Source organism: Urocitellus parryii, chromosome X (genome assembly GCF_045843805.1).
Source record: "Urocitellus parryii isolate mUroPar1 chromosome X, mUroPar1.hap1, whole genome shotgun sequence".
NCBI classification, from domain to species: domain Eukaryota; kingdom Metazoa; phylum Chordata; class Mammalia; order Rodentia; family Sciuridae; genus Urocitellus; species Urocitellus parryii.
In genome coordinates, this window is record NC_135547.1 from 102,170,116 (window position 1) to 102,190,959 (window position 20,844).

Sequence of the window (20,844 nt, forward strand, 5' to 3'; positions counted from 1 at the left end):
GCTCAAATAAGTCCATAGAGCCAACTCACTTTCAAATTCATATTTATAATTAATAAAGCTAACACTTTGGTCTCCATCTGCCTTATTTCTACATCTGTTCCTTAGTTGGTTTTAAACTCAGATGAGAGAAGAAAAGGATGTGATTAAATTTCACTCCAAAAATCCAATCAGAGTCCAAGCCACAGAAGAGTGCTTTAATTTCCATCCTAAGAGACTTAAGAGATAACAGGAAGCACAAAATGGCCTGGACAACATAACTCCTGGATATTATTTCATGTGTGGTATGCACTGTAATTAAATTACACAAGGGGGAAACAGTCAATTTGCTTTTGCATATACTAAAGACTAAAATAGTATTCAGACTTATCAGTCAGAATTGTCCCTTCAAAAAGAAAATAGGCAGGAAGGAGGGCCAAAAAAAAAAAAAAAATAGAGAGTGCAAGCACATTCATTATGTCCTTGAAATAGGGCAGGGAAAGAAAACAACTTATTGCCATATGCCCTTAAGAAGAGGATGAGGTCAACTAATTTATCAAATATTTAGATACCATAGAGACAGAAAATATTAAATCGGGAGGGAACTGATTCGTTTCTATACAGCAAAACACACTTCATGTAAATAATAAAAGAGATTTACAAATTAAAATGTAGAGAAAAACAGATGAGCTTGTTGAGTTTGGGGTATTGAACAGAGAAAAAGGATATTTTAGAGAGAATAATGGGTGGAGAAAAGCTTGCAAACCTTCCATATAGTTATTTTCAATATTAAGTATTCTTTTTCATCATGAAAAGTAATGAAGCAGTAAAATGAGAGCCATATCAAAATATGTATTTTCAAGAGCTACTTGAGAGATTGTTTTCTTAATATGACTTTCAACTTTTCTGAAATGATGGAAGTAGCTTCCTGATAGACCTTGATTATGTAGGAGGATATGCTTTTTTTCTGGTAGTAAGCTTTAATCAATTTAATTAGCAGAATTAGGGATTCTATGGTTTACAACCTGACAAAGTACAACTTAGGTTGTACTTTGTCAGGTTGTAAACCATAGAATGACAAGTAGTGAGACAAGCAGAAAAGGCCCCTAGGTCTATTTCTGTAGCTTCCTTTATACTTAGTGTAACATGAGATTTGCACTCTTCATAAATTTTTTTAAAAGCACAATACACTATTGTTCACTGTAGGCACTATGCTGTACAATAGGTCTGTAGAACTTATTCACCTTGCACAACTGAAACTTTATACCCATTTCTCCCTCCTTACATACCCTGGCAACTACTGTTCTACTCTGTTTCTATGAATTTGACTAATTTAAATTTATTATAAAGTAGTATGTCTTTCTGTGGTTGGCTATTTCAATTACTATAAAATCCTCTAGTTTCACTCATATTCTTACATACAATAGAATTTCCTTTTTTTAAAAAAAAAGCTCAACATCATTCCATTGTATGTTTATACCACATTTTCTCTATCTACTCATCTGTTGATGGACATTTAGGTTGTTTCTATATCTTGGTTACTGTGAATAATGTTTCAATAAATATGGAAGTATGGATATCTCTTTGAGATCCTGATTTCAATTCTTTTGGTTAAGTATCTAGAGGTAGAATTGCTAGATCATACAATTGTTCTGTTTTTGATTTTTTGAGCAGCCTTCATACTATTTTTAGTAGCAATTGCACCATTCTTTGTTCTTCACATCAGTGTGAAAATTTTAAAAGGTTTCCCCACATCCTTGCCAACACTCATTTCTATTTGCATTTTAAAAAAGAATAACAGTCATGCTGATATGTCCTGGTGGTTTTGATTTGTATTTCCCTGATGATTAGTAATGTTGCCTATTTTTCACATAGCCATTGTACATTCTTTGGAGAAATATCTATCAAAGTTCTTTAGCATATCTTAAAAACTGTTTTTAGGCCTTTTTTTATTGAGTTGTAGGAGTTCCTTATGTATTTTCCAGATTAACCCCTTACCAGATAGGTGATTTGCAAATATTTTCTCTCATTCTAGGCTGCTTCTTTTCATCACGTTCATTATTTACTTTAAAGAAGCTTTTGAGTTTGATTCAGTCCTACTTGTTGATGATTATTTTGTCTACTGTGATTTTGGTTATACCTATGAAATCATTGCCAGGACCATCATCATAAGAAGTTCTTTGTCATGGACAAGGTCTTTGAAAACAGCATGATCCAAATCTCCCTACAGGCTTTGATGAGTCTGGTTACACATTCCACCAAGGTGCAGGGAACCTTTAAAATCATTACTGCTTTCTTAAAAAGGAAATTTGTCCATGAATTGCTGCTGAATTCGTATGTGTGGACAGGAGGAGGGTCCAGATCTCCTTACTCCATCCTGTTACTATCACTCAGTGCCATGTGATATACCAATTACTTGCATCACGTTGGTGCTCAAAAAGTTTCAGACTTTGGAGCAGTTTGGATTTGAGGTTTTAGATCAGGGATGTTCTATTTGTAACATATAATAAAGTAATTTGAGTTTTTATATAAAAATATGGAATATAAATTAAAAGCATACAATAAACTTCATTAACTTTATTATCTGAAAACCATTTGGGCATTACATTTAATTTGTCCAATTTTCTATATTTTAAATAAGATATTCATTCAAGATTTTGTTTCTAAATTTAAAACTGTAAGTTATAGCTTCAATCAGATTCCTTAAATCGGAAGACAGAGTTATAGAACAAATTAAAGTTGAGAAGAAGTAGAAATTACAGTTACTATAGCTTTTTCCTTTCTCATCATTGACAGAATCACAATCCATGTCTTATAAATCTAACAATATCCATAACTATTGTCATTTTTGAGCTAACTGCTATGTGGAAACAACAAGCATACTACAGCAGTCTTTAAGCACTAACTTAAATATTATATTGTAAATGAAAATTAAATGGGGGGCTGCGGTTGTAGCTCAGTGGTAGAGCACTTGTCTGGCATGTGTGAGGCACTGGATTTGATCTTCAGCACCACATAAAAATAAAAAAAAATATAGGTATTGTATCTATCTATAACTTAAATTTTTTTAAACTATAAAATATTAAATAAAAAATAAATGGGCATGATTCTTTATACCTGAGCATTCAGCAACCTAGGATTTAAGATGAGCTTTAATTTATTGTTTTTTTTATATCCATGATTATGTTTCTCTTACCAATGAAATCTTCAAAAGCATTACTATATGAATTTCTTTTTGGAAGCACTAAAAATTCTGTCAATTCTGGGGCAGGATTTGGTCCAAAAAAATCACCAATAAGTGTGACTTCCACCTTCTCTTCTACTCGCTTCCTGGATTGACATTTTATGACAACTATAGGAGAGAAATATTTTCAGTTAAATTAACTATTAGGTTATATGATCATTCTTGACATAGAATAAAATGAACTATGTCATGAAAAATAAAACTTATTTTGAAATACTTTAAATTCTCATTATCTGGCCTTAACAGACAGACAGACCGACACACACACACACATACACAAACACTCATGCAATATCTACATATTGACATCTACGAAACAAGTATGAATATTAAAGAAATATTTAAAAACAGTATGACAAGAGGTAAATCTGTAATATATATACTAGATTACAAAAGACTACATTAGAATGCAGAAATTTGATTCAGAAAATGAAAGAGCCATATCAATAACTCAAACAGCAATTGTGGACATTTAAATTTGTATTTTTTAAAAAATCTGGATGTTCCTTTGGTAATATCAAATTCCACTTTTATAATAATATTATAGAAAATGGCTTCAAATAAGTTTAGTAACATTTATTTTGTAATAACCTTTAAAATATTTCTATTAGATTTATTTACAGGCATATTTAAATTCACATTTAAATTATTTAAGTAAAATATTTAAATTTTCATTTTTTTTCAGTACTGGCATTAAACCCAGGGTCACGCTACCACTGAGCTACACCCCCATTCTTTTCTTTCTTTACTTATATTTTATTTTGACACAAGGTCTTGTCATGTTGCCTAGGCTGACCTCAAATTGTGATTTTCCTGCCTCCATCACTGGAGTAGCTGAGATTACAGTCATGCACTACTACGCCCTGCTTAAATTTTTGTTTGAATTACTTTTTTAAATTTACAAAATGTACCTTTTTTAGTAGTGAAAAACAAAATTATAATAAATTGTTTAAAATCAATGTTAAAATTTAACTGCATATTTAAAATACAGCATTAAAGATTTATCTTATATTTAATTCTAATAATTTCATATAGAAAGTACAAGAGAAGCTTTCAATTATCTTATTAGAAATCAAAATATTATTTATATGTGCAATCACTAATTATAAAAAGAAGTATTAATTTATTTTTTTGGCATTAACTCTATGGTACCATGAGGCCATGTGTACTACAGTCCACATAAATAAGAATATTATTTCTCTCAAACATAATATATTATACTTTTATTAAGTCAAATGCATGTAGAATCTAAATTGAATATAAGGGGAAAAGGGAATTAATATAAAAAAGCTTTGAAATGTATTATGGGATGGTTTATGGTATCAATAATAATACATTCACATAAACTGCAAAATTAATTGATGTCCTCAGATATATGTTTTCACAATACATATGATATTGCAATATAAAATACTGTAATAAGTTAATTTTTCATTAAAGTTATGTAGATTTTTATTGAACAATATGGACTCACAATAAACAATGTGGATGTAAAAAGTTAGATGTAATTTAAAGAAGCTCATTGGTGAAATGGCTGGAAAAACTGTACAAGCTTTTCTAGTTATAATTAACTTCAGTCTTAAAGCATTAAATTGGACATTTAAATTTGTGATCAAAGTTACAATTGGTATCATATACAGGTCTTTTCCTATAGTCCTTAGGAAATTAGTGCCCTGGCAATGCAAGGCTCACTCAATCACAGCAGGTTCATTTTCCATTGTCTTCAATGTGTGTCAGGGAGTGAAGTCCTTTTCCAATTATCTGCCCCAATGGAGAGTAGTAGGCAAGAATGCACAAAGAGAAAAGGTGGCTAACAGAACAAGAATAGCATCTTGGGTTTGCAAATAATCGGAGTGATAGATACACGAAAAAGGAAAGAAATAATGAACTTTGACAGTGATAAAACTGAGCAAGGAAAGCAGTAGTTTATATCTGATTAGTTATTAAATGAATAGTGGAGAATGGACTGTACAAGAGTACAAATAATACGTATGTATAAAATTAAACCAACTTGCCTCTCAAGGGCATTTGTGGAGAAAAGTAATTGCCAACAGATTTTAGATTTTCGATAAAAAGATTTAGTAACTAATATGCAATCTTTTTGAGAACACTGATGTTGCTATTAGGTTGGGCTATTTACAGAACTCATATTTGATTTAAAAATCAAGTAATTACCAAGAAAAGTGACTCAAAGGAAAAATGCCCTGGAGCATGTTTAATTTTCTTTGAAGAAAAATATGCAAGAAATTTATGTTGTTATGTTCTCATAGGCTTTGTTATAGACTGAAAAATTCTGCTTTATGTTTTTAATCTGGGAAAAACAAGACTGTTTCTGTAGTGGATACAAGCAACACTACTATTAGAATTCCAACAGCGTGATGTATAGGCTTTATTACATCACTTTTATCAGATGACTGCGTATTATAAATTTCAAATAGTACAGCTCTATGGAAAATATACAATCACCTATCTTCTAGAATGAAATAAAAGACATTTGGACATGTATGTGAAATGTTCTGAAGATAATTTATTATATTTGAAACATTTATGTATTTGTTGATAATTTTTTAACTTGAATAAAAATATTTCAAGGAAAACAAATGACATGTATTGTTAAAGGTACTACTATGTATGTGGATTTTTTTCCAGTTAAAATTAAACTGCCTAAGGAAATATGTCATCTTGGTCTTTCTTTTAAGCAATGTATCTTGGGAAATACTTTATTTACAAGCAAAACTTACTACTTTCTCCTTTTTCTAAGAGTGCGGACATAATTTATGTCAGCATAAGTCAAATTCTTTTTTGTTGTTGTTGCTGGGGATCAAACTCAGAGCCTCACAAAGGCTGGGTAAGCACTCTAACATGAAGCTATACCACCACCCTGGAAATCTGATTCTTTACATTTGCAATGATTAGTATTAGAAAGAGAAGAATAAAAGCAAAATTTCAAGACTTTTTAAAACATCTGTGTTTCTCAAGACAGAGATCCAAAACAGCCCTTTGCTTTGCAGATTAATTTAGTGTATGTTAGATATAAGGAACTATACCTAGAGACTGGTAAGGGCTGGGATACTATAGTTCTCTATATGAGTTATCTAAGTGGAATTTTATTTCTTAGTGTGATACTGGGAAGAAAATGGGAAAATTAAGGAATATAGAAGAAATGAGCAAATTATGGGGAAGGAGAACACACAGAAACTTGAGAGAAGCCTAGAATATGTGGGAAAAAAACAAAGGCATTTAAGGGCAGGGATTTAATGTTGTATCTTGGCAAAGTAAACCTCCTTGAAAACTTTGGTGCATTCAAGAACATCATAAAGATTTGTTTTATATCTAGTATAACTAAGAGAAATGAATCAGCATCCTCACAGGAGAGTTTTTAGATGACTAAGATGACTGTCTTAGATGACTTCACAGAAACGGAAATATGATGATTAAAAGTGACCTGGTAAATGGATGGAATTGGAGAACATCATGCTCAGTGGAATAAGCCAGACTCAGAAAATCAAGGGTTGAATGTTTCTCTCATAGGCGGAAGCTATCCCAAAATAAGGGCAAAAAGGTGGGTGGAGGGGAAGCCCATGAAAATAGAAGAGAGATCAGTGGAGCAGAGGAAGGGGAAGGGAAGAACAGAAGGAGGGACTGAAAACACAGGAAGAGTGAAATGAAATTGACCAAACTATGCTTATGAATATAGCACAGCAAACTCCGCCTTTAAGTATATCTATAAAGCACTAATTTAAAAAAGTATAAATAAATACAAGGAAGACCAGTAGAGTAGAGGAAGGGGAATAGGGAAATTGAGGAGGAAAGGGAAAGAGGAAGGACTGAAATGGAGCAGATTATATTCTAAGCATGTGTGATTATGTTAAAATGAACCCCAATATTATGTATGAGTAAAAGGCACTAAAGAAATATAAAAAGTGACCTGAGAACAAAAGTACCCAGGAATCTTATAGGTCTAATGCAGGGTTCTATGGGCTGAAAGGGTGAGAATTTAATTTTATTTCAACTTGAACTGATATCTGGGTTTTACTAATGGGATAGCACCAATAAATGGATTGGTTTTGTGAAAAGTTATCAGACTCTTTTTTGAGAGAGGGAGTTATATTCTAGCATTCCCATCAATTTCACTACTTATTTTCACTGGACCTTGAATTTCTTATCTGCATAAGGAAGAGGTGAGATTGGAAAATGGCTAAGGTCCCTTAGAATTCTGATGTATTTTGACTCCAAAATATACCTACCTGAAGGACTTTTAGGGAGTGGTGCCTGTGGGAGTCCAATAAAGGGGTATATCCACTGTATTGTTTGGATTTCTTGATTGTCTACTCGCATAGTTCTAAGTAGAAATTAAAATATTAAGAGTAAACAAAAATTCTTTCAATATTAGCACAAAAGAGCTTATTCTTTATTAACCTGATGGCATTTTAGTAACATTTGTAAATTTAAACTTAGGCAGAGAGAAACTGAAAAAATAGAAAACATATTTTGCAAATATTAATTTTATAAACATTTCTGAACAAACCTTGGGAAATTATTACAAAGAAAATCATAATAAGATATAAGTTAAAGTTAAGGAGCTTCTGTTCTCTACTTTTACAGGATGCAAGTGGATACATCCATGTTATTAAATGATGATTAATAAAAGATAATACAGTTCTCATGGATTATATTCTAAATTGAACATATAAAACACAAAACAAAAAAAAATCTCATGAAGCATAGGACTTCAGAAAGTGATGAAGAATTTACTTTATAGAATTCCAGTCAAAAGAAAGGGGGGCAGGGTCAGTGGCACACGCCTGTTATCCCAGCAGCTCTGGAGGCTGAGGCAGGAGGATTGTGAGTTCAAAGTCAGCTTCAGCAACTTATTGAGGCAGTTAGCAATTCAGTGAGACCCTGTCTCTAAAGAAAACACAAAATAGGGCTGGGGATGTGGCTCAGTGGTTGAGCATCCCTGGGTTCAATCTTCAGAACCAACCCCCCCCCCAAAAAAAAAAAAAAAACAAAGGGGCATATGTCTAAATATTCTAGGTCCATCATATATCATTAGGAGAATAGCAGTACTAGAAAATATTACTGATCATTGCTGAAGATGGAATTTTCTTGTTAAAATGAAATGTAAAACACTGCAGTTATAAGACCAGTTGTGCAAGTGACTTGTGCAACTGTGTATGACCCCACATTTAGGACTATGATTGTTTAGTGTACTACCAAAACTGTCTTGAAACTTTTGATCTTATTTTTTAATTTTTTTTATTGGTTGTTCACAACATTACACAGCTCTTGACATATCATATTTCATACATTAGATTCAAGTAGGTTATGAACTCCCATTTTTACCCCAAATACAGATTGCAGAATCACATCAGTTACACATCCACATTTTTACATAATGCCATATTAGTGACTGTTGTATTCTGCTACCTTTCCTATCCTCTACTATCCTCCCTCCCTTCCCCTCCCATCTTCTCTCTCTACCCCATCTACTGTAATTCATTTCTCTCCTTGTTTATTTTCCCATTCCCCTCACAACCTCTTATATGTAATTTTGTATAACAATGAGGGTCTCCCTCCATTTCCATGCAATTTCCCTTTTCTCTCCCTTTCCCTCCCACCTCATGTCTCTGTTTAATGTTAATCTTTTCTTCCTGCTGTTCCTCCGTGCTCTGTTCTTAGTTGCTCTCATTATATCAAAGAAGATATTTGGTATTTGTTTTTTAGGGATTGGCTAGCTTCACTAAGCATAATCTGCTCTAGTGCCATCCATTTCCCTGCAAATGCCATGATTTTGTCATTTTTTAGTGCTGTGTAATACTCCATGGTTGATCTTTTTTTTTTAACAAGGATTTCCTTGTTATCATTTTTCACTGAGGCCCACAAATTATGTAGTCAGCTAAGAGTGGTAAAATGCCTAGCAGAATGGCTACTAATGGAACCAAAGTTAAAAAAACTAATTATATGCAGGAAAAAATATGAAAATGGAGGAGAAAATGAGAATTTCTTTTTAATTATGAATTCTACCATTATTTAAATAAACTATAATAGCAGAGAAAACATTTAATTTTGCACCATTAGAAGAGTTTGCTTAAATTTCAGCTAAGAAAAGAGAATACAAATTATCTGCATTTTGGCAATGTTATATCAGAATGTCATACCCACCAGGCATAATGCCATCACTTGGTGAATGCTAGCATCAGAAGTCCTACACTGTGCCCAGATAAACAGCTTCAGGTTGTCTTCAGAATATTGATTATTATTGTCCTAGCAGTTATTATTTTCCCAGTCAAAAGGGAGTACCTTTACATACCACTGACTAATTGATAATGGTATTTAAGATGGAACTTGTTCATTACTCTAAACTACAAATTAACAAATATATATCTCCATGTAACAAATGTATTTTCCTCCTCTGAACATATGGGTTTCAGCAGCTCAGAATATTAAATCATGAACATTATAGTATTTATATATAACATGTAAAAGAAACCTATTACAACAATGCCAGTCAAAAAAATCATCTTCCTGTCATTACTTAAATGTTACCTTTTAATCTCTGTATCCAATTCATCAAAATTGTCAATATGCCATTTTTCTCCATTTGCTCTCATCATTTGAACAATGACCATTGTTTTGCATAATTTCATAATTTTGGGCATAAATAACACTGGGATATCTATATTTCCTTTAGGTGGTAATGCAATTCCTGAAAAATACACAAAAAAATTTAAAAATTATAAAAACTTACAGAATATGAATTTAACAGTACAAAGTACTCATCTAATTCTTTCAGTAATTCTTTTAAGTTTTTCAAAATTGCTTCTGAACAAAAAAATATGTTATGTCAAATTCAATGTGTACTTCACTATTTTCCCTCAAATGTCATTGACACCATAGAAAACCACATTTTATCCTGAGGTGAGAAATTTATCTTGAAAAGTTTCGTTGTACTAAGGAAATGTTGAAAGTAAAGGCTGAGTTTTCCCAGAATGATAAGAGAACCATAAAACCCATGAGTCTTTTCAAGTCTTACCACATTTTCTAGGAGAAAGTGCAGCAATTTTACAGAGGAAAAAATACAGTGATTTTTGATCCTTTAATTTCTTGTGTATTTTTTCTAGACTATAACATGATCGTGTTTCTATTTGGAGCCCCCAAATTGTGGCAAGTATATCTGTGTAATTATTTAATAGATCCACAGGGAAAGCCAAACCTTATTTGGAAAAGAAAGGTGCCTTTGCTCCTAGTTATTAAAACAAGAAGGCAGAAAAGCTGAAAGCATTTTCTTGTGCTCTGATTTGAATATTTAACCCTTTACAATTGCTAAGAAATATGTTATCCATGAAGTCTGCTGAGTCCCAACTCTAGAGATTCTGATTTATTACCTCTGAGCTGGGGCCCAGGAAACTGCTTACTTAAGTAACATCCATTGTATCTGGAAGCAGATGGTTATGAGACCATATTTTGAAGGAAAAAATATTTTGGATAAGTATGAAGAGATTAGAGGAATGGTGAGCTTCAGGCCATTTTCAACAATGAGGGTATCCATGTGATGAGTGTCTACCTTTATTTTGATGAGTAAAGCTACTTCTTTACACCATAATAAAGAATTATTGAGTACACTGTTTTTTAAAAAATTCTTTGTTATAAGACCATTAATCAAAGCCATTTGACTCAGATAAAAATACTAAACTATTAAGAAGATCAAAAATGGAAATAGAAAATGACCCCACTGCAAAATATCCAAATTCAAAATTTAAAAATTTTCATATTTTTAATTGTATTTCCCAAGGAAAGGAAAATGTTCTAAGGCCTAATACCATAGTTAATAATCATAAATAATTAATAAAATTAATAGTTAATATCTACTGGATATTGACTATACTCTAGGATCTGTGCTATTATTTATGCAATACTTTATTTAATTCTCAGAAAACCAACAAAAATTAAGCGCTATTATGTTTTTCATTGTAGATATGGGAAAAATGAGAGAATGTGGTTAAATAACTTGTCCAAAATCTCACTGAAAGATTGTATTGTTTTCTAATAATGATAGACATCTAAAATGTCTATTATTTTCAACTCTGTCTTTATGAGCTTTATATTTTAATGAATCATTGTTGTGTGAAAGAGTTAATCAAAATAGATATGCATTCTGAAGAATTATCAGTCTTATATAATATGAATATCATTATATTTTGCATGCACAGAGATGTTGGTAAGAAGTTGTAAGGTATGTTTGAATTTTGGATCTACTCTTTGGTTTTCTATTGGAATTTTTATGGTGGTTCTCATTCTTAGTACAATAAAAGAGATCTTCTATTGCTTCTTTAAAACTATAAACCTCTTTCCAAGGTAATGAAAAAGTAAGCTAGATGAATGTATATTTCAAAGGTCATAAGTGCAAATCCTATTAAGTCTACAGCATATAGAAATTTTGGTCTTCTTTTTAATTAAAGTGAAATTATAGACTAATTCATTTTAAAACACATTTGGATATAAACAGCAAGCACTGAGTCAAATAAACCATGCCTGTATTGCCAAGCAAGCCAAGCTTAGGAATTATCATTTGCTCCTACAAAGATTGTATTATCACCATAGATTATTCTATCACTAAAAATAAACTTAGGCTTTTAATAGTGTAAGAGTAAAGACAGATAAAACAAGGTAATTCATTATTTATACTACTGTGCTTTCTTGTAACATTTAAATTGAAAGCATGGAAAGATAATGCCATGACAAATAAGTCCATTTAATTAAAAATCTAGTAGAATATTTGTGGTTGTAATTATTTACCAAGCCTACAAGTAGAACTATAGTTGACTCCTGAATTTACTGCAAGATTCTTCTTAATATATTTATTATATTATTGTATATTATTGAAGTATATAATAATATATACTATATAATATAGTCACAATATATTATATAGTAAATGAACAATATATGTGTAATATATTATAATAAAACAATATATACCATTATATATTATATATTATTATACCCTTGAATTGTTAAAATGGTGGTTTGTAGAAGAGTTCTCTCATTGGTTATTCTGAGATATTATGAGCTGAATTATGCCCCCTCTAACACCCTAGCAAATTCACATGAGAAGTCCTAACCCCCAGTATCTCAAAATGTGTGTATATTTGAAGACAGGAACATTAAAAAGTGATTAAATTAAAATGAGGCCATTATGGTGGCCCTTAATTGAATATGTCTAGTGTCCTTAAAAGGAAAGGAAATTTGGAAGAGAAAGAGACTACAGAGACATGCACGGTAAAAAGACCACAAGAAGGCATAGTGAGAAGGTGGCCCCATCTATAAGCCAAGGATAGAGGACTCAGAAGAAATCCAACCTGATGGCACCTTGAACTTTTAACCTGCAGAGCTGAGGGAGAATATATTTCTCTTGGTTATGTAATTGTTATGACAGCCCTAGAAAACGAATATATTAAATTTTCTCTTATATGTTAATCCAGATGTTGTGGCATGGGATTCCATTAAGTTTACTTTCAGACTTTTAACTCCAGACTCTCACAATATAGGGAAGATAGAAAAACTTGACTCTGACTGCTGTTTGGCTACCTTGATGATGGAAAAGCTAAAGATGAAACATTTTTCCTTTCCTACTTAGACCTCCTTCACTAAATGGGGATATTTATTAAATAGTCAGAAGGACATTAGGGGACTAAATTTGCCTCTGGAAGGATTATAGGCTATTGCTACTTTACCCTGTCCATTTTTAATAGAGCTGGCTAATATTTGAGATTCAATAAATTGTTGTTCAAAGCGGATGCTATCAAAGGGACTACTGCAGAAAAAGCTAAGCATTAAGTGGAAAGTCATAGCACTTATGGAGGCCACTGGGAAAAAAAAGAAATCCATGCTTCTTCAAAAAAATGTTCAGTTTGAAACTTAACACAGTGCTTTTTAAGTAGCTTTTGGGGTTATTCTGTGCAAACATGATTGCTAAGGTAAATTTTACACAATGAGCAAAGTACTTATAAATTAAAGTATTTTGTTTTCTTTTTTAGAATACATTAGTAAACATTGAAAAGAATACATTTAATGTGTTCTTTTGAAGAATACATTAGTAAATATTTTATCTTTGGCCAAAATGAGTGAAAAATACAATATAAGAGACTTCTGATGGAGAGACAAGTGAAGGAGTTTTCTGTCATGGAAGACTACCAAATACATACTATATAACCACTGGCAGATAGGAGAGAAGTGTTTCAAGCTTTACATGAATGTTTGAAATAGAATATCTTAATGTTCTTATTAGTCCTACTGTTCTATAACATTTTCCTTATAAATGGAAAAGATAATTAAGATTAGAAAAATAATGTTAGAGAGCTGAACATTTTTTTTGGAAAGTGGCTAATTTTAATTTTAGTTAAAATTACCCAAGAAGATTTTAAGATAAAATAATGTCTGCTACCACTACTATTATTACAACTAGTATATCTTATTGATCAATCATTATGTCTTCTTTTATTCTGCACTGTATTAAAAAACCTTCAAATCTGTGGTTTATTATTCACTATCTCTGGGAAACTGGGTAACTCATTTAAATTTCTAAGTGAGATTTTTCTCATATAAAATAGAAAGCTAATATAATATACAGTGCAGAGGTTTTGTTATGGCAATGACATTACTCCAGTTGCATTCAGATATTTACATATTGTACAGTATAATTTTATTCTATGCTATTTTATTCTTTCATTTAATTGTCAAAAAATACTTATGTGCTATGCATTTTAACAAGTGCTGTGACTAAAACAGTGAAGAAAACAAACCTCCTGCTTTTCCTGAGTCAAAAATGTATTGGGGTTAGAAATAGATAAAAGAATCATGAAATTCATATGGAATAATAAAAGACCCAGAATAGCAAAAACAATACTAAGCAGGAAGTGTGAATCAGGCGGTATAGCGATACCAGACTTCAAGCTATACTACAGAGCAATAGTAACAAAAACAGCATGGTACTGGTACCAAAACAGGCGGGTGGACCAATGGTACAGAATAGAGGACACAGTAACTAATCCACAAAACTACAACTATCTTATTTTTGATAAAGGGGCTAAAAGCATGCAATGGAGGAAAGATAGCATCTTCAACAAATGGTGCTGGGAAAACTGGAAATCCATTTGTACCAAAATGAATCTGAATCCCTATCTCTCGCCGTGCACAAAAGTTAACTCAAAATGGATCAAGGAGCTTGATATTAAATCAGAGACACGGCATCTGATAGAAGAAAAAGTTGGTTATGATCTACACGCTGTGGGATCGGGCTCCAAATTCCTCAATAGGACACCCATAGCGCTAGAGTTAACAAATAGAATCAACAAATGGGACTTACTCAAACTAAAAAGTTTTTTCTCAGCAAAAGAAACAATAAGAGAGATAAATAGGGAGCCTACATCCTGGGAACAAATCTTTACTCCACACACTTCAGATAGAGCCCTAATAACCAGAATATACAAAGAACTCAAAAAATTAGACAATAAGATAACAAATAACCCAATCAATAAATGGGCCAAGGACCTGAACAGACACTTCTCAGAGGAGGACATACAATCAATCAACAAGTACATGAAAAAATGCTCACCATCTCTAGCAGTCAGAGAAATGCAAATCAAAACTACCCTAAGATACCATCTCACTCCAGTAAGACTGGCAGCCATTAGGAAGTCAAACAACAATAAGTGCTGGAGAGGATGCGGGGAAAAGGGCACTCTTGTTCATTGCTGGTGGGACTGCAAATTGGTGCAGCCAATTTGGAAAGCAGTATGGAGATTTCTCGGAAAGCTGGGAATGGAACCACCATTTGACCCAGCTATTCCCCTTCTCGGTCTATTCCCTAAAGCCCTAACAAGAGCATGCTATAGGGACACTGCTACATCGATGTTCATAGCAGCTCAATTCACGATAGCAAGACTGTGGAACCAGCCTAGATGCCCTTCAATAGATGAATGGATAAAAAAAATGTGGCATTTATACACTATGGAGTATTACTCTGCATTTAAAAATGACAAAATTATAGAATTTGGAGGGAAATGGATGGCATTAGAGCAGATTATGCTAAGTGAAGCTAGTCAATCTTTAAAAAACAAATACCAAATGACTCCTTTGATATAAGGGGTGTAAACAAGGACAGGGTAGGGACGAAGAGCTTGAGAAGAATATTTACAGTAAACAGGGATGAGAGGTGGGAGGGAAAGGGAGTGAGAAGGGAAATTGCATGGAAATGGAAGGCGATCCTCAGGGTTATACAAAATGTCATATAAGAGGTAAGGAGGGGTAAGTCAAGAGAATACAAATGGAAGACATGATTTACAGTAGAAGGGGTAGAGAGAGAAAAGGGGAGGGGAGGGGAGGGGAGGGGAGGGGAGGGGGGATAGTAGACAATAGGACAGACAGCAGAATACATCAGACACTAGAAAGGCAATATGTCAATCAATGGAAGGGTAACTGATGTGATACAGCAATTTGTATACGGGGTAAAAGCGGGAGTTCATAATCCACTTGAATCAAACCGTGTAATATGATGTATTAAGAACTATGTAATGTTATGAACGACCAATAAAAAAAAAAAAAAAAAGAAAAAAAAAATGTATTGGGAAGTGGGACTAAGAGTAGAAGTTTAAAAATAAAATATATACTATGTATGTTGTTATGTAAAACAGTAAAGGGTTAGAGAGTGATGTGAATCTTAATGCAGGGTGTTCCAGGATGGCCCCCTGATAAGGTATCACTGGAGCAGAGTAGGAAGTGTGAAAAGCCTCACAGCATCTGTATGGGGGATATTGAGAAAGCACGTAGATATGAGTCTGGAATTATAGAAAAGATTGAGGCTGGGCCTATCAATTTAGAAGCAGTATGACAGAATGAGATCTCCTCAGAAACAAATGTGGACATAAGTGAGGAAGACAGAAGACTGAGTCCTGGGCCTCTACAAAGGCAGGAAGACAGGATGAGCAAAAAAGGATGAGCACGACTTTGTAGATAAAGAGAGAAGAATCATGGGAAAATTGAGTCCTGGAGGCCAACTGTTACCAAAACAAGGAGAGATCACCTGTCAAGTAGATCTTCTGGATTGAGCAAGATGAGGACTGCATATGGATGATTAGAGCTGGTTATGTTAGATTGCTGGTGAACTAAAACATTTTTTTCTAAATTCTGATGCTAGAACTCTGCTTATTTAGCTTTGGAAATTAGCAATCATATACATGAAGCATATTTTATCTTTTAAAAATGCATATAATATTTATTGTTATGAATTATTTTTAGTTTGGTCTTGAGATCCCTCTATCAAGAGTGATTAAATTCCAAGATACAAGATAGCCACTCTCTAGAAGAACATTGATAGAGGTAATTCTGGTTTGTGTGTCAGGTAAAGCACAACAAGGAGGTAAAACCAAAATACATGCAGAAATTTATTATTCATAGGTGAAGAGAGGTTAGGGGTGCTGGCAGGGTACTAACAAAGCCTGGAAGGCAGCAGGGAGATCAACCAGTAGAAGGGTAGAGAAGACAGTAATCAGGGGTTGGAGGGGTTGGGGGAAGGTAGTCAGATGGAGAACCTATGAGACTATGCCTTTATTAAGGTCCATGGCATCATCCTTTAGGTTTTCCTACAAGGGGCCCAGATTAGTTAGCTTAAATAAAACATTCACAAAGGGGCTTACATGATTCTTGTGTTGACTGTTAAACTTTATCATGGTTAGTAGCTATGAGATGTGTTGGGTTTTGAGTCAGTGATGTGAAGAAAAAGCAGGCTATATACAAACAACCACATAGAGAGGGGAAGTTTTAACTAGGTCAAAGGTGATGGAATATGACTGAGTCTCAAATAATTTATGTCAATCCTATAAATGGATGCTGAAGTGGCAACTATATTAAAAATATGACAAATGACAAATGTAGTGTAATCTCTATCCTTTTCATTTTTTCTCTTATGGTATAATCCTTATCCAATACAATATTTATGGTAATGATAGATTTCACATGCAGTTGTAAGAAATAAAAGAGAGATCCCATGTGCTATGGCTTGTATACATAAACCTCAAAGTCCATGTGTTACAGTTTTCTGGTCTCCAGCCCATGGCATTATTAAAGGTAGTGAAACCTTCAAGAAGTAGAGCCTAGTAGGAGGTTGTCAGGTCATTAGGGATATATGACTGTGAAGGAGACAGTGGAACACTAAACACTTGCTCTTCCTCTTTTACTTCCTGGCCATGAAGTGAGTAACTTTGCTCCATCATGCACTCCTACTATGATGTGTGGCCTTGCCACAGGTCTAAAACCAATAGAATCCATCAATCATCAATTGGAAACTCCTAAAGTATGAGCCAAATTAACCTTTTTCTCTTTATAAGTTGATTATCTTGGGTATTTGTTATAGTAATAGCTAATTAAAACACCATGTCTTCTTTATCCAGTTATCTCCAATAGTAGCATCTTGTCAAATTATAATAGAACACAAAAATTCCAGAATATCAATAAAGTCTACATATATATATATACACACACACATATGTGAGAAGCATTGTGTCACAGAGTGTTGTGATTTTTACTTCAACCATCAAATGTGATTTAAGAAACTTCAGAGAAATAGGATAGTCCTATTATATTAACCCTTACTTTTTAACTATTCTAATATTTTTCCATTTCTGAAGTTCTAATCTTTCTAAGTTATTATCTCCTAAATGTTTACATAACATGCTTTAGCTATTCTTTAAGGACTAATTTGATTATAATCAACTTGCTTTCTTTTCCTTAGTTGGAGAATGTCTATATTTTCCCTTTATTCATAATGGATATATTATCTGAATACAGTATTCATAGTTTACTTCCTTTCAGTACTTGAAAAATGAATACCATTTCCTTTAGGCCTCCACGGTTTCAGATGAGAAACTTCCTGTCATTTGAATTGGTGCTTTCCTATAAGTAATGTACTGTTTCTCTCTAGCTGCTTTCAAGATTTGTTTGTCTTTAGTTTTCAGAAATTAATGATGATGTTTCTTGCCATGGATTTTTTTTCTGCTTCAAAATGATTGGAGATTACTTAGTCTCTTGAATCTGTACGGTTATGTATTTCATCAAATTCAGCAAGTCTTCAGACATTATTTCTTTGAAAAATTTTTCAGTCATACTCCTATCTCTCTGGAGATCTATAAATATTAGCTCTGTTGTTATCTTCCTACAGATTCCTGGAACTCTGTTCCTTATTTTTCAAATGTAAGTTCTTTCTGTTGTTCAGATTGTGTAAATTTTATTAATCTGTCCTCACCTTCACTGATTCAATTCTCCATCATCTCCATTCCACTCTTCAGTCCATCCAGCAAGACATTTATTTAACATTCATTTAATCAATTCTAAAATTTCCATGTGGTTTTAAAATTCAATATATTTTTCCTGAGATTGTCTATTTTTTTCATTGGCTTCATGGGAACTGAAAATTGTGTTTTGAAGCAGACTGTGATGCACTGACTCATATTACCTTTTTGAAGATGGGTAGGATAGAAGTTCTGCTCCCTTCTGAGCCCCACTGAAACCAAGAGAAGAGATGGGAGAAAGCAAAGCACGATCTAGCTCTCCTTTTACCACCTCATTGATGTCAGGTTGGATTGGAAGCCCAGTTTTCACTGTTCCTTATTCCCATATGGGAAGAAAAGAAGCATAATGCTAACTATCTTTCCATACATATCTTTGTCCTTCCTTGTTGATGCTTGATAGGGTATAGGCTGTGGTTCCTATTGAACTCCACTGACTCCAGGGGTTAGAGTAGGGTAGGGCAGGAGTACCTATTGATTTTACTTCTTGCCTTGGTGGATCTTCATGTCAGAGCATTCAGAAGAAAAATGTATTGCTTATTAGCTCAACTTATACCAATCTCCTTAATCTCAATGATAACATGTATGGATAGAGGTGGCAGTCCTTCCAGAAACCAGATCTTTAAATATCATTGCTTTTAGATGGAGATGGAATCTCATCTTGAAACTTAATCCCGCTGGTACTTACTACCTTAGTGGGGTACTAAGCTCCACTTGTGTCTGCCAGGAAGAAAAAGGAAGATCAGCTCTCTTCACACCATCAGTACCACTATTCTGGCTGGGCAATCAAAGCATTGCTAGTTTCTGAGGGATGGCAGATTAGTTTTCTGTCTCACCCCATGAATACTACAGACAATAGGGAGGAAGGGGAAAAGAGTGGGATAGAAAACTGACCACCTGCTTGGCCACACTGAGACAGTAGGGGTGGGAAAATGTGTTTTTTCCCACTAATATTTGGCTGGTATAAGGTTGATATTACCAAAAGGCTATCGGTTGCTAGGCCACCCTTTTTTAGATCCTTTGGCTAGGGGAAGCAGACTTTTGGAGGAAACTTTTTTTGTTTTTGCCTGTGGCAGCTGTAGATGGGATGTTTCTGGAGCTCCCTGTGTGAGATTTAGGAGAACTGATAAAAACAAAAAATCAGGGAATTTGCTGTTATGTCATTTCTCAATTCTGAGATCCATAAACAGTTCACATTTTCCTTGCCATCTTTCTCCTTCCTATGTTTATTTGTTGTGTTATGTGGATTTTGGTTGTAAGTGGGAGAACCAGAGAGGAATGGTGCTAGTTGATGTTGGTTAAGCCAGAATTCTGGAGGGATTGAAATTATTAGGAATGACTAGTATGAACATAGGCATGACTAAGGTTGAATGAAGAGCAAAGCAATCAGGGGAAAGTAGAGCAGTTAAAGAGATCAGCTATGTGGCTCTAAAAGTTCAAAAGGATTTTTTTAAAAAATAGTGTTTGAGCTAGAGATATTTTACTTGATGGCCTAAGAATCAAATTCAAAGAGTTGTAGGATAAAGAGAGAATGGTCTGGTTACAGAGATGCAGAAGAAGGAGGATACATTCTTTAACTCCATGTCGAGGGTTGTGACAGAGAGATAAAGAGCCACCACTTCAAAAGGGAAAGACATGGCCTCTGAGAAAAGAGTCATATTTCAAGAAACTACAGAAAGTGTTCAGAAAAGTTGATGTAGGAGAAGAGGATGTATTTCTGAATGCAAATCACAAGTTCAGAGGATGGTATGGTAAAGTTGTAGGGTTAAGGAAGGAATGATAATTGTGATAAAAAAATTACAAGTATGCTACACCTGGGGACAAAAATACAGGGGACAATGAATCTCTCAGAAGAACTGGTGTTCATAAGATAACAGAACCAAAGAGATTAATAAGATGCTTCCACCTAGAAGAAATACAGAGTTTTTTTGGGAATGAGACTTTGGGGTAGAAAAGGAATGTATATAAGAATTTGCTGACAGCTTGAAAATAACCCACTAACTAACTATTCAACACTCTATAACGACTTAAAGTATGTCTACACTGTGCTGTATATGAGCTTAGCAATTTCAAAATTCAGCCCTCACCAAAACAAACTAATGCCATATGCAGAGAATTTGTTAAAGTATCCAGGAATTAAGGCTTGGCTGCAAGATAACTCACTATTTGTCTTTTTATTCCTATTAGTTTTCTTCCCAATAGAAGCTGTAGTAAATATTATAGCACCATTTACATGTGATTATAAGATGAAAAACATTCGATAATGGCTTCTTCTGCTTC

The 20,844-nt window shown here is 33.5% G+C and overlaps 1 protein-coding gene across 1 annotated transcript in view; it reads right to left on the reverse strand.

The window, feature by feature from the left end:
* The window catches only part of Cfap47 (cilia and flagella associated protein 47), a 416,223-nt gene that overhangs the window by 39,388 nt on the left and 355,991 nt on the right, over positions 1 to 20,844 (reverse strand). The window contains 3 exon segments of the mRNA XM_077793662.1: positions 3,173 to 3,328; positions 7,468 to 7,562; positions 9,770 to 9,929. Of these exon segments, the coding sequence (XP_077649788.1) occupies positions 3,173 to 3,328; positions 7,468 to 7,562; positions 9,770 to 9,929 (411 nt within the window).